General features: G+C 36.9%; 1 protein-coding gene across 3 annotated transcripts; it reads right to left on the bottom strand.

Moving 5' to 3' along the window:
• Nucleotides 1–313: 313 nt before the first annotated feature.
• On the bottom strand, nucleotides 314–11,669 carry LOC136839241 (uncharacterized). Of its 3 annotated transcripts, none has more exons than XM_067104999.1 (6): nucleotides 11,605–11,669; nucleotides 8,675–8,997; nucleotides 8,068–8,287; nucleotides 7,440–7,601; nucleotides 6,934–7,106; nucleotides 314–5,071 (listed from the first exon to the last, which is right to left on the bottom strand). In XM_067104999.1, exons 2-6 carry the CDS (start codon nucleotides 8,894–8,896, stop codon nucleotides 725–727), a joined length of 5,124 nt encoding a protein of 1,707 aa, XP_066961100.1. In that variant the 5' UTR covers nucleotides 8,897–8,997; nucleotides 11,605–11,669; the 3' UTR covers nucleotides 314–724. The 3 variants fall into 3 exon arrangements, with proteins under 3 accessions (XP_066961100.1, XP_066961101.1, XP_066961102.1); XM_067105000.1 differs by having other exon boundaries at nucleotides 7,440–7,589; XM_067105001.1 differs by lacking the exon at nucleotides 7,440–7,601.
• Nucleotides 11,670–15,952: the final 4,283 nt, after the last annotated feature.

Below are 15,952 nucleotides of genomic sequence, written 5' to 3'. Positions count from 1 at the left end.
ATATATATATATATATATATATATAGTATATATATATATATATATATATATATATATATATATATATATATATATATATATATATATATATATATATATATATATATATATATATATATATATATATATATATATATATATATATATATATCTCAGTTAAGTGAATAATACTAAAGGAACATTGCAGATTTTCGCATGCCATATTCATAGGCTGCGATACAGCATAATGAATGTTAGACTTTTGAAAAGCTATGAACATGAAGTTCATAAATGTAGTTAAAAGTTATGTGCAGGATATTAATTAAAATGAAAATAATTTTAGGATTTTATTATGACAAAACTTATACTCTACGATGTCATTTCACTAAATGCTAAGAATATGGAATCAGTCGTTATATTTAAAAAATAACCGGTTACATCTTTCAAGGGTAGCATCTATACCTACCGCCTTGTTTGAAAATTAGACGGTAACTCTTTCCTTTGTAGCTACGTAACATTTCATCCTGCATTTAGTGCATTAACATAAATGTCATTAGACGCCTTAATAAGCTGCAGATAATTGATAAACAAGCAAAATTTCAAAGATTACCTTCCTAGCCTATTAGTAATAGCCGAAAGAACATTTTGAAATACTAATGAAAAGCATGTCAACTACTCATTCGTGAGACGCAGATATACTTATCAGATTCCACTTTAGAACAAATGGAATGGTCAGACTAATGACTTAAGGCCTGAAAGAAGCCCGAGAGTTTGCCAGAGTAGACGTCGTCCGGACAGTATCCGCCGACACTCTTCTCGGGAGCACTAGAATTCCTCCTCCCTGGTTGTATGTGACGTTTTCTAAGCGATATGTGCGCTGCACGGAAAGGATGTTATTTGAATGGACGGGGTCAGAGGTTGACACAGGAACCCTTGATATGACAGAGAGGAAGTCTTTCCATAGCCTCCTAGCTGTGCGCTCTCGGCACAGGTGAAAGAGAAATATGAAGAATCCTTGGAGAGTATTGAAAATGCAAAAGAGGTAGGAAAACAACAAGCGACCCTTCCATATTGACAGAAGGCCAAATATCCAAGTGAAGCCCAGCAAGAAGAAGACACAAACTGCCATGCTCAGCTGGCTCATGAAAAGTGAACGTTCAGACAATGTGGAATTCATTCGGGCCCTGCCCCACACAGCCCCGCGGATAATCAGGACGAACATTATGATGTTAACCAGCATTGTTAATGCCAGTGGTGGGAGCATTGCATATATGAAGCACTCACTTGACATCCAGCAGATCTTCCCTTCGACCTCATCTGAACCTTTGTTGTCATAGAGTGTACTGTCGTACACCAAAACTACAATAATGGGTAGGACTGGTAGACCCCAGGCACTTACTGAAGCTTTCCACAGAAACCTTGGGATGTAGGTGCCAACAACTTTGACGAATTTAAGATACTGATGAACAGCTTCAACTAGCATCCAGCCAAAGGACGCAAGGATAAAGTAGTGGAGAGAAACGGCAACACTTCGGCACAAGATGGTGTTCCATGTCTGATTAATGCCAGCAAGAAAAATAACAATGCTGCAAAACACAGAGATGGATAAATTGACCAGAATTTTGTTGCTTAGAGACCGTCGCCACTTTTTGAAAAGGCAGAAAGTTGCAAACACCATCAAAAGACCAATGATAGACAAACTGCAGCCTATTACTGTTATGATATCTAATGCAATTGCATGAATACCCTCAAACTCCTCATCATCGTAATTTATGAGCTGAGCAAAGCAAGTCAAATGGTTACAAAGACAAATGTCATAATCACCCATTTGGTCTCCGCGCCAACATCCGTCCGTTGACCATCCGCCTAGGCCAAGATTCTTCCTAAAATCCCAGAAGACACATATTGAGTCATTTCCCTTGTCAGAGCGCCTGAACAGAATCTGCACAGGCTCATCCAAATCTTTGACCACCTTACCATCATAAGTAGCTTGTAGGATGTCACCGCTCACTGAATAGTTTGGAAAAGATGCGTGATCCTGGAACAGTTTTGGGGTTCTATAAACAGCAAACGTTAGCTTTACTTTTTCTGTCTCATTTTCTGATTCCATATTTGCTACAATATAAGTGAGATTTTCCGGGAATATAATTGCAGCATCTCCTTTGATTGAACTTTCATCATAATCTTTCCTGATTGTTACTTGCCGTTTACCACCGTCAAGGGACTGATAGCCTATCACACTGGAATTCACCTGTAAGTCCAGGCGCTCAACAGAAATGAGTTTCCTTGCTGCTTTTACAATTTTGTCCCCATTAGCAGGTGGCATCTTGATTTTAAATGTGATGTTTCTAAATGCTTCAAAAAGGATGCCAGAGGTATTGAGAGTGTGTTGAAGAACTTCAAAAGCCTCTTCATCTGCTTCCATGACATTGTTGAGCATCTCCACTACATCTTCCAATCCCATTTTACTAGGAACGGCATCCTTTTTGGATATCTGTTGGAATTTCTTAGCAACAAAATGAATGTCTGCAGGTAGAAGTGCTGATCCATCAGAAATTAGATTAGATAAGGTCTTTAAGTCACCACTGCTTTCACTCCTACTGACATTCCATAAAGTTTTTGTGACATTAGTTGGATCTCCCGTGCATCCATCAGAAATTTCACCCCAGTGATATCCCTGTAGGAAATTGCCCACACACTCTCGGTAAACTGGTTCTGCCCTCTCATTTATGCAGAGTTCTTTTGGCAGGACAGCTTTGTGTCCCCGGACAGTAGGCCATGTAAGATTCCTTTCAGATGTTCCATAAACTTTTGTAACCTCCCCCAAACAGCCTACAGTGCTTTGAACGCTAGCTAATTCACAGCCTGAAAAATTTCTGTCTTGTCTAAATAATGGCACAAGTTGTACCAGCATGTCATATTCACTTATTAAGGCATATGCACGATTTCTTGCTTTCATTTCAACATTGAAGTTATGAAATAAAGTGAAGTTCTTTTGGCCCGGAGTATAGAAGAAGTTCTTAACTGAAACAATTATATTGCTTATTTGACTCTCAATATAATCAATAAAGGAAGTGGCACAATTTGTTGTATAATCAAAGTTGGTCCCATAGATAAAAGTACTGTCATGTTTTTCTGGACTGTATGAGTCAACCTGTACTAAAGTTACAGCAAAAGTCAGAACATCTGAGGCAAGATTGAGAACTTCATTAGATTCGATAAGAATTGCAGGGTTTTTCACCCACAGGTAACACTGATAGTATCCTTGTAAACTCTCAATTGCGTGCGTGCAAGAACGGCTATATGCTTTCTTTACAGGCACTAACATACCATTGGCGTAACATTTTATATCTCTTGATTCATCTTCTGAAATACTGGTCAGTTCTAAGCAGACTGTAGAAATTGATTTATCAACCTTAAACCCTTGGGATTTTGATTTTCTTTTTCTCTTTACCACGTGTAAACTCATTCTCTGGTCAGTTTTCAAGGAATTTTCCCTTTGACATAAGATGTCTGATTTCACTGCGTCTCCTGGTTCTCTCTCCCAGCCATCTATACCAAGAGAACCGTACATCAGTGAATGATCTGTAGAGGCCTTCCAGTTTACAAAGTCCATATGACCATTCCCATATGCAGATTCTTCTGCCATCCAAACACTTGCTACATTGTGGTCACTAATGTGTTGTCTGAAAACCCAGTCTAAAAAACCTTTACCGGGTGTGGGCAACTGAGCACCTCCTAGCTCGCAAAAATTCCTAGCTCTTTCCCAAGTGGTGTTCTCAATGTTTGTGAAAAGTTTGAAGCAAATTGACATTTCATTGTAAAACCCAGATGAGAACCAGTCCTCTGGACAACCGGGATCCTTTGCGATTAGCTGTGGTATAATAGACTTCCATTTGTAAGTTGGTAGCTCTAGTAAACCAGAAACATTCAAGAAGTTCACATAAGGTAACTCAGTGTTGCAATCGAGAGTTAAAAGAGTATTGGTCATCAAGTTTAGAGCTAAACAGGTTTGATTACTAGCTGGCTGATCTGGTTCCCAAGAGATTCTGTAAAATTCGGGCTGCTTGTAATCTTTGTAAGGATAAATCATCTGACCTGGTCCAAAGTATTCAAGAGGTCCATTGTCTATCACCCTTCCTATTGGAAGCCATATCACAGAGCTCTCCATTTTCTCTACAGATAATTGCTTAACAAAACCATACACAGAATTCGAATTTGAACTTTCATTGATGTGGAATGAATCCAGTATATCAAGAATGCCAATTGCATTAGCAGTTTTATATATTTCCTTAAGACTATTATGCCAAGTGTCAGGTTTAGAGATAAACATACAGAGATAATCTGCTATCTTTGTGTACCCTAAAGGGCAGGAATCAAAATCCTGGCATTCAGAGGGGTCAAACTCAATGGAAGCCCCATGAGTGTAATTCCATTTGCAGTAACCATAATTTAACTCATTATTTGTGCCCCTACACCTGTAATGTTTAGGGCTGACTCTACCTGCCCTCGAGAAGGGCCAAACCAAAGTGTTCCCGTAGAGGTATTTTACCCTCTGTTCCGTGCAGTATGTTCCGAAATAGATGGATGATGTGCCGAGGTAGCCTTTGTTCTCATAAAGCTTTTTGTAACCCTCACCATCATCTTTCATGATATCTAAGATATGATCAAGACAGTTATCCGACATAGGCACATGGACATGAAACTTATAACTCACAAACATTGTCGTTCGGTCTATTGATACATTGTTCTGCACATTAATCATATCAACACTGTAGTTGTCAATATTCCGCAAAACAGGCTTGAGGGTCTCACGTATACTTCCAGCGGGATCGTCTGGACAGTCCGTACGGAAAGGTTCCTCCCTTTTTGCGTCGACTATCAGAACCGTCCATTCTGTGAGAGTCACTAGGACCTTATTACTCACAAAGCGGGAAGGCGAACTAGGGACCCAGGACTCGCACCAGTAAGTTCCCTGTTTGAGTTCTGGGTGGGATGCTTCCGATCCCTTATACGGCACGTCATATTTCGAGGCATCGTAGAACGTCGCAGGGAGAAGTTTCTTCACCTGGGAATCTATATAAACTCCATCCTGAAAAAAATAACAATTGCTGAATTGTGGATGAGCTCCCTATGCCAAAAAAAAAAAAAAATAGAAACTTCCATAACATCAACTGCTTCATGCGCCTACACACGAGGCAACCGGCAGTGCACCATACACCCCCCCCCACACAATATGCCATTTGCCTATGCCTAAGTACTCCAGTACTTCCTAGATATAAGTTCCTCATTGGACGGGTTGGTACCGTTCTCGGCTAGCACTCTGCTGGGCCCGCGTTCAATCCTCCGACCGGCCAATGAAGAATTAGAGAAATTTATTTCTGGTGACAGAAATTCATTTCTCGTCATAATGTGGTTCGGATTCCACAATAAGCTGCAGGTCTCGTTGCTAGGTAACCAGTTGGTTCTTAGCCACGTAAAATAAATCTAATCCTTCGGGCCAGCCCTAGGGGACCTGTTAATCAGCTCAGTGGTCTGGTTAAACTAAAGGAAATTCACTTCCTAGATATTAGGACGTTTTTTACAATACCTCTTTCTATCCCTCTGTCCAACACATTCTATGTTTTCCCCTCCTTTCTCCTTTTGACGCCTACGAATTAAACACTGTTTTTCTAAAACCTGTCATCCTTCATTCTTTCTCCATGGACAAATCACGTCAAAATACTGAACCATTCTCTTAGCTGTGCCACCCCTTTTACCAGGCATACGTATCTCCTCTTTTCTTACTCTTTCAGTTCCTGTTGCGCCACATATCACAACGACAACCTTTTCCCCCTTTTTGCATTTATTATTACGCTTCATTTTCATTAGGTAGTGTTGGAGCCTCATGACATTTATATATATATATATATATATATATATATATATATATATATATATATATATATATATATATATATATATATATATATATATATATATATATATATACATATATAGAACAAATAGGACGACGAAAAGGAGGTGATACATATTCAGCTTTATTTACCGCCAACGTTTCAAAGCATGGCTTCATCATCAGGGCTAAAATACAAAAATAACAACAATTAAAATCAATACAAAGGACTCAGTAAAATCATTAACGTTAAAATATAGATATTAAAACCGAAACATAAACGTTAAAACCAACCTAACGCTTCAAGAAAAGAAAACTGAGTGACCCTGGTCACTCAGTTTTCTTTCTTGAGGCGTTAGGTTGGTTTTAACTTTTATGTTTCGGTTTTAATATCGACATTTTAACGTTAATGATTTTACTGGGTCCTTTGTATTGATTTTAATTGTTGTTATTTTTGTATTTTAGCCCTGATGATGAAGCTATTTTTGAAACGTTGGCGATAAATAAAGCTGAATATGTATCACCTCCTTTTTCGTCGTCGTCCTATAATATTTATATATATAATATATATATATATATATATATATATATATATATATATATATATATATATATATATATATATATATATATATATATATATATATATATATATATATCCGATATAAGGTTTAAGTAACATTTTCCTGCTGCCGATCTGTTATGGAAACTAACTGTGAGCAAAGGAATTTTTGGGGGCTAACAGCTGGTATGTTGTTTAAGACATTCTCACTTATACTTTTGAAATCATTCGTCATGGACTCATTACAAATATATTTAAACATTTCTCTAAACGTCCATTAAGGTGTGCGAAGGAGTAAACCAGCAGGAGAATAATTGAGAAATGGGTTTAATGAACTTAAATCAATCGACTCTCTCTGGATCATGCATCAAGTGGCCTGCATGTAACTAATCTGCCATAAAAACACATTTACCTCTTTAGAAAGTGTTATAAGGTCACATAGTCTTCTTTATCTGAATAAAACCTATCATAAGATGAAAGTCAATGGTAGACTAACCTTCGACCAGAAAACTGACGGCTGAACGCCCAGAGGTCGACCAGTTATCGTGTGGAAAGCCGTGCAGTCGATGACTAGTTTCGGAAAGTCCGCCTCTGACACCTCGACCCATCCATTGGCTGATTCCCTGTTGACTGTGACTCTCAGTTCGACGTCACTTGGATCAATTTCACCTGGTGTTAGGTAAGCTATGAATGATTGGTGCATTATGTAATGTAGTTTTGAATAATACAATGTCTTTAATTTTCTGCAGATTACCATTACACTTTTACTCTGATGCATGGGAAAACCCAAAATATCTTTACTTTTGAATATTTTTTCCACTTGCATATACCACAATCAATATATGTCACTAGCAATCACACTGTATTCACACTGAATCCGGGTCTCTGGTTCCAAACAAAGCACATAGACACACACACACACACACACATACCATCTTTGGGTAAGCATGAACAGATACTTCAGACTGTTTGAAAAGTGAACTGCTAGTTCTTCCCGCATACCTCGCCAAGTTGAAGCTTCAGGTAAATGACAAAAGAAGCGTAGGGACTGACAACACGAGATGAAATAAGTCCGCTGGCTGAGAACATCATGACCTGCGCATTCTTGTGAGCACTTGTTCGGTGGAGACCAAGCAACAAACTGTCCAATGGCTGGAGCATAATCTATGAAAATTTTATTGTTCTCACAGTGAAAAAGCCAACGATGTTGGCATCAGTTAGTAAAAGGACTACTGAAAAACCTTTGTTGTTTTTGCATCACCATATGAAACTTTTACAGCACAATCTTTGTCCATGTAAAAAAAAAGAAATTAGAAAATGAATCCCTTGTTAACAGGGAAATTATGGATTTGTGTTTCAAATTATGAGATAGCAAGAGAATCTGACAGTTACAAAATGTGGAACAATGGAAGTTCATTCTTTTTAAGAACTGTTTGACGTACTACATGATTTCTGAAGAAACTGCCGAGTTACTTGAAACGTTGATATATAACAAACAAGCAGTAGGAAACTCTTGCAAATTGATCATTGCATTGTCAGTTCACTGACTGCGAAAAAAATTGCCTGTCATAAAAATAATCGTGATTCTGAAAAATTCTTTCCTGTCGAATACAGTGCACTGACCTCTTACCTGGAAACTGAGAGAGCCATTGGTAATGCCCGTTGTGCCGCATCAGAGCTGTCCAGGTGAGGTCCTGGGCTGACAGATTTCTGCGCCGAAAGGATGAATCTGCGTCCTCGACTGTCAGGTTATGGGGAGGCCAGTAGCTACCCACCGACTTTAGCTGGTGTTCTTTGGCGATGAGAAACCCGTCTCGACTCCGGCAGAATTGGTGGGCAGAATCCCATGGCTTTTGGCGAAACAGTGATAAGCAGAAATGAAATACCATTCCAGGATGATAAGTATTTGTTTTGCTCGGTCACAAAAGGAATTCGAATCAGCGCCTGGCTTCTCAATGTCCAGTGTGTGATCTATAGCATAAAAAGACTGAATATCTTGCTGATGTTGGTATTAATAACTCCACAAGATACTCAGAATGAAATTTACAAGTTTTTGTTGTTTGAACAAGTGATAAATATATTCATAAATAAGTAAATAAGCTTTAGTGAAGGGTGATTGAAGTACGACTTGGTGTTTAAATAGCCCTGATATGAAGTGATAAACAAAGCTTAATGGATATTCAAAGAAATTTAACAGAATATCAGAACGGGAGCAGTGAATACTTGCTACGACCTACCATTGCAGTAGGGCCTGGCAGGAAGCAATTGTTGGTGATGCCATCACTGCAAAGAGGCACAGGAGGTTCCGTTGGTGGAGCAAAAACAGGATGCAACGGTGAAAGAATATCTGGGGTTGTGGTTGTAGACCTTGTTGTTGTTATGGTTGTCGACTCGCATTTCTCAACCATCCATAAGTGGGCCCAGATGGAAGCCAAGCCTTGGAGCCAAAAGATGGCCATTGCTTTATTTCACTACTGGGCTAGTAATGTCCTGGTAATGTCTTGGTAACGGCATTGGCTGCGTATACATGGATCTTTCATTTTAGGAGACTGACTTTATCCTGGCACACAAAATACAGGAAGAGTTACTCTTGAAATAGACGAAGCTTTTTAGAAAAAATACGAAATATACGTAGAGTAAATGTATCGAACTGGATGTCTCAAATGCTTATCGCCAGAGAAGAAATAGTTCGTTTGCATTTTTGGAAAAAATCTGGGATTAAGATTTAGAATGCAAGAAGATATTATCAAACTTGAATAAATTATCAGTTTGGTCATGAAAGAATTGCCAACGATTTATACGCAATATGGAACAAATGCCTTAAAATATTAAGCAACTTCAGTCCAAAATTGATTTTGTTTGTAGCAACGCTTAAAGCTTAATGTGTGCAAGTGTATACACTCGCGCGCGCGCACACACACACGCACACACATATATACATACTACACACATTATATACATATATGTATATATATACATACATTTGAGAGAGAGATTTGATAATGCGAGTGTGATTGTATTTACAAATACAGGTACAAAAAATAAATTTGCCGGTTGAAAAAAGAATTCTCTTTAACATTCAAAGACTCACACATATAATTGGAAACCGTGAGACTAATTTAATTAACATAATGTTTTCATTCTAAGTATTTTGGAGTCGTTGAAAATCCCGATAATTCAACCGTAAGTCTCAGAGACGCCGACGAATTACGCAATGTCTTGTTATCAAGGCTGGAATGTCGTCCTGCGCTTGAAAGATGCGCATTTTTAAGATATAATAGCATCTCTCTCTCTCTCTCTCTCTCTCTCTCTCTCTCTCTCTCTTATTTTTGTGTCTTTTAATGTGAATATTTTCCCAGTTTTTAAATCTAATGTTTACCTAAATGGCATAACTGAGATTATATTTTGAAGTTTATATTCAATCTTTCCTCTACAATCACGGTATAAGGACACGCGTCAAGCTGTCTTCAAACGAAACTTTACAGCTGTAATGATATTAGAAAATTTATCATTTTGAAAAACTGAATTGAAAATAATATGTCATATTTTCTTTTATGTTTCTCGTAATGTTTTAACTGTCCTTTAAAACAGTTGGATCTGGAAATGTCCACTCGTCGAGATAATTCATTTATTCTTTTCCTCTTCCTTTTCCCTTTGGCAGGCTAAACTGAATTATCATAAAACACGATAAAAGCAAAATGAAGTGAATACGTCGCGTCAACTAAGCTGCTGCTGCCGGAGCTTCTTACAGAAACAGAGGAATACGAACTGACGAGTTTTTTTTTTTTTTTTTTTTTTTTTTACTTGGACTACTTTCCTTCTTTTCGTTACCTTTGACTCACCACATCATATTTGTCTTGACACTTCACCAAGGCTACTCGCCCGCGAGCACTGAAGATTGCTATCACGAGAACGTTAACCATCTCCATCGTTTTATCTTTCCATTTAGCTACTAGCTCTGCCCTGTAGGGCGGTAGTGCAAGACCACCTCGGATAGTGCCGCCAGTGCAGCCATTACTTAACGTTCTTTGCCGCGTCCCTTCGGCCCGTAGCTCCAAGCCCCTTTCATTCATTTTACTGTGCCTCCATTCGTATTCTCTCTCATCCATCTTACTTTCTACTCTCTCCTAATAATTGTTTCATAGTGCAACTGCGGTTTTCCTCCAGGTGCACCTTTAAAACTTTCGTACTCTCAATTTCCCTTTCAGCGCTGAATGACCTCATAGGTCCCAGCGCTTGGCCTTTAACTGAATTCTTATAATCCCATCCAGTTCCTTGCATTTCCTTCTGCTTCTTGTGTTGCCTTAACATCAATGAAGGAATCAATAGGCGTATGTGCTTTCACACTAGGCGTATCGTTTGCTACTGTAAGACATTATCTCCCCTCAGGAGTCAGTCATTATCCATTTTGTATATATAACTATCAGTCTGTCGAGACTGTCGATCACATTCACCAGTTCAATGCATTGCTTTTCAACAGTCATGACATGAAACCTCCATTCTTGGAAAATATTACGCACTTTAATTCTACCAACTATGGATGACCACACCTCTGCTGCTAAAATTGAACTTACATTGTTGTCAGTTGGACAGAATTCATTCTCCATTTCTTGTGGCTCAAGCAAAGGGGTGCTCGTGCTGGCGGTATGGTGACAATCTGTGCTTTTTATTTTAACCAATACTGACCATATTGTGTAAAGCCTAGTGTCAACATGCAAAAAGATATCATAAATCGTGTTCTTGTGGCACCTCCTTAATTTACTCTCTCTCTCTCTCTCTCTCTCTCTCTCTCTCTCTTCTCTCTCTCTCTCTCTCTCTCTCTCTCTCTCTCTAGCAGTTATATACACTAGATTAACCATTTCGTATGTACAATTATCAGTCTATGTAGACTATTGGATATATATATATATATATATATATATATATATATATATATATATATATATATATATATATATATATATGTATGCATGTATATATATATATATATCTATGTGTGTGTGCGTGTGTGTGTCTATGTGTATATGTGAGTGTAGGTAGCTGTTGGGTGCTTAGTATCTTTGCAAAGTAATGAAGACCCGTGTACATATTGATGTAAGCACAGCACCTATGCACACAAATATTTCTGCACACATGCATGACGAAGAATCGACACAGAAACCCTTACATAAGCAAGACGGTGTCGAAGACTCCTTGACGAGCAGTCACTTCTACACGTAAAGATAAAAGACTAATTAAAATTATCTACTCTGAGCAAGCCACGGTTTACGTGTAAGATGAATGAGGGTCAAGATTGTGCTTTTCCACCCCGTAGAAGAAGGTCGTTTGTCACGGGACAAATAACAGGAGATTGGACTTTAAGGCCTCGGAAACTTAGTAAATGAGATAACCTGCTAGGAGACAGGATATCCTTTCTGAAAGAAATGCTGGCGACACAATTTTAAGTCTATGGTGTGTGAATTATTTGCGTCAGTTTTGGAAGGTTCATAGTTCACACGTGTCGTAATGTATGTTTGTGTTTAGCACTCTATATATATATACATATACTCTATATATATATATATACATATACTATATATATATATATATATATATATATATATATATATATATATATATATATATATATATATATATATATATATTATACAGTATATGTATATATACATGTGTATAATAATTTTATATAAATGTATATGTATATCTATATATATGTATATTTTCATGACGTTGCCTTGTAATATGTATATTCTCCTATAATTTTGATATATTTACTCTTCTATTTATCATGTGTTTTGATGTCATATGTAGTGTTATGTCAGATCTCAAAAAAGTTAGTAATTTAGATAACTTAACAGTGAGATTTAGAATGAATAATTTCTTTCTTGATAAAAGCGTAGTAGCGGGAGAGAGAGATTCGAGTTTTAGACCAGATGTGTCATCTGTCATCAGTTCAGATAAGACAGCGCGTTATTTTGGGTTACGCCACGACAGGTTGGGATAACAATTGCAGATCCGCTTGGAAACCAACTCGGGTTTTTCGTTTTGTTTTTAAAAACATACCAGTCATAATTAGCCAGTAGAAATCTGTTTGATCATGTTAGGCTTCTGTAATAGCTTTGTCTCAAACGAGAAGAAGACAAGTGATGCCGTAATGTTACGTGCGTTCCATACGAATTTCTTGTAAAGACAAACAGTTATTGTACTGAACCTCATGGCAGTTGTGTCAGGCATTGTCCCAATTGCATTCAAAACGTTTTGCCTTCGTATCTCGCCCCCAAAATGCCTTAATGATGTCATCTTTTTCATTTTTTACTGGAATCCTGAAATATGCTCATTCTTATTTAGAGACCATTAGCTGTGGTTCTCTCTCTCTCTCTCTCTCTCTCTCTCTCTCTCTCTCTCTCTCTCTCTCTCTCTTCTCTTACTTCAGAAGAGAGTAATATTAACGTAATATATTTGTGGTCACTGGTATTAAATATAGCTTTTGAGATCTGATTATAGGAAAAAGTGTAAAAATTTGGTTGTAACGGCGCCTGATGAAAAAGTGCATTTTGTGAATTGAAAGCAGCTGCATGGCAAGAAGTTTTACGAGGGTTTTCACAAGCTTGTGTAAGGTAAAGTGAATTTTACTTATTATTACCATGGTATAATAAGGTGTATTAAAAGAATTTTTGCCTTAGTGAAATTATTATTGATAAATCTTTTGTGTATTTTTGTGTGTTCTTGTGTTTGCAATCTCTTGATTTTTATTGGTGATTTAACATTTATTTACTTAGCATTTTAAATATTTCTTGATAATTTAACATTGCATACTTGATTTAATTTTCATTTACTAAGATTTTCTTTTCAAATCTTGAATAATTCTTGATAGTTTAAATTTTGCTTGATCAGTTTAATTTCTTGATAAATTAAAGTTTTGTGATTTAATTTTGTTTAATGATTTAGTTCAAGAATTAATTAAATTTTTGTGTTGTTTCCAAGTAATAGTAAATTTTAAAATTGTGAATTCTAATTATAAATTTTGAATTTAATAAATTTTTGTATTTGAAATTTAAAAAAAAACAGTGTTTCATTTATTGACCACCAGTGAATAAGATTAATTGTGTGTGCATAAGGCAAAGTGATAAACATGTTTTGTTCCTTTAGTTTTGCTGAAGTGAATTAAGACCAGGGAAACAATTGTAGTTGTTTGATAGAGTGATGCCCTTTTTCTCTAGTATATTTCTTGTTTAGCTGTTGATACCTCACACTAGTCTTGATAAACTTAGTTTGATTTTTCTTGTGATTAATGAGCTTTTTAAGGGATCACTGTTACCTTTAGAGTACTCAGTCATAATTCTTATTGTTATGAGAGTTCAGATATCTGGCTGAAGTGAGGTAAATTTTTGAATTTTGTGATTAGTTGTGTAATAACCAGGTACTTGGTATGCATGGTGACAATATACATACTGTACACACACACACACACACACACACACACATATATATATATATATATATATATATATATATATATATATATATATATATATATATATATATATGAAATTTTATCACACCATGATTTATATACAATCATGAAGCTACAAATGTTGCTTAATATCAAATTCACACTACCTCGGGAATATCTCCGTTGGAGAATTATCACTGAAGGGGAAGATAGCACAGTGGTAACGTCAACTGGAGTTGCTGGATAAGGTCTGTGTCGAGGGTTCGTGTCCGGCGGTACCAATCCATTTATCACTTATATAAATTCCCCTTCGGTGATAATTCTCCATTAAGATATTCCCGAGGTAGCGTGAATTTGATATTAAGCGACATTTGTAGCTTCATGATTATATATATATATATATATATATATATGTATATATATATATATATATATATATATATATATATATATATATATATATATATATATATAATACAAATGTTCAACAGTAAGCTGTTGTGAATGTTACTTCTATCATCCACGCACTCTCTTCACTTTCTGTAGATTAACTCCCCCATGTTGGGAGAGTCGGTAGAGCTGTGGGCTAGCGCTCGCTAGGCCCGAGTTCGAGTCTCCGGCCGGCTAATGAAGAATTAGAGGAATTTATTTCTCGCTATAATGAGGTTCGGATTCCACAATAAGCTGTAGGTCCCGTTTCTAAGTAACCAATTGGTTCTTAGCCACGTAAAATAAGTCTAATCCTTCGGGCCAGCCCTAGGAAAGCTGTTAATCAGCTCAGTGGTCTGGTAAAACTAAGATATACTTAACTTTAACTCCCCCACGTTCCGTTATCTGTAACTACAAATATCCAGCACTTTGAAAGTCTTCTTTATTTCCCGACAATTCTGATTTTTATACTCTTATCGTCCTCCATTAATTCTACATGAACAAGCCATACCAAATCATTGTGTGGATGTGTGTGTGTGTGTGTAAATTTATGCTTGTGTTTATGTATGGATGTGTATGCGTGTGTTTCTGTGAAGTTCTCAAGCTTAAAGACGTTAGAGTAGGATTCACGTCCTGTGTAATCATTCTATGGAGTTTCACATTTTATTCAACATTAAATTACAACTATGAACAAATTTTGTTCTTGAAAGATGTCGTCCGACCAATCATTATTCAGGTTAATAAATCATAAATTTGATAAGACGAAAGCCTCTTTCTCTGATTCAAGGAAAAGTCGACATGAAACATTCTTTCGCTCAGAAAACTTACTGTGACCTAGAGAACACACATTTGGAAAAGAATATAACTGACAAAAATCCGCTCGTGAGTATTTCCAGGGGCTGCGACGAAAAATAAAACCGGTGTAACGAGAATGATAAAATTAAATGTAAAATAGTTGGAAAAATAGGAAAAAACAGTAATCAAATATTTCTTAAAAAATAGAAACCAAAATTGTAATTAGATACCTTATCAAGACAAATGGAACCAAAGAAACCAAAAGTGTAATTAGATACCTTATCAAGAAAAATGGAACCGACATTAATTAGATATTTTCCTTTGTCCTATGACGGATGTAAGTGACTGATGAATATAAGCTGGGGCGTCACAACACCTATGGTCATCGACCTAATATAAGAGAGAGAGAGCGAGCGGGAGAGATGCGACAACTGTCAATTAGGAGAGAGGATCCGGAAATCTAAGCATGTCCCAACCAGGCCACTGCAGGAGGCGTGCCATTTGGAATATCAATGAGGGCCATATTGGCACTTATTTCCCTACCCTCCTTCCTTTCTCTTCCCTCCCTGTTAATCCTTTCTCTTCCCCTGCCTCTCCCTACTACTTTCTCCCTTCTCCCTCTTCGCATTTTCCTTCTTTGGGGGGAAATCAAACTTTCGTTGCGCTATAATGAGATGAGAAATTACTCAGGAATGTCCTTCATAAGAGGGGAGAAAATTTTGAAAAGACAAGAGAATCATGTGATTGAGAGAGAGAGAGAGAGAGCGAGATTAAAAAGAAAAGAGAATCACATGAGAGAGACAGAGAGATTGAAAAGACAAGAGAATCATGTGAGACA

Source organism: Macrobrachium rosenbergii, chromosome 6 (assembly GCF_040412425.1).
Source record: "Macrobrachium rosenbergii isolate ZJJX-2024 chromosome 6, ASM4041242v1, whole genome shotgun sequence".
Lineage (NCBI taxonomy): Eukaryota > Metazoa > Arthropoda > Malacostraca > Decapoda > Palaemonidae > Macrobrachium > Macrobrachium rosenbergii.
The sequence above is the reverse complement of the archived record's forward strand: the minus strand, read 5'-3'. Positions and strand labels throughout refer to the sequence as shown.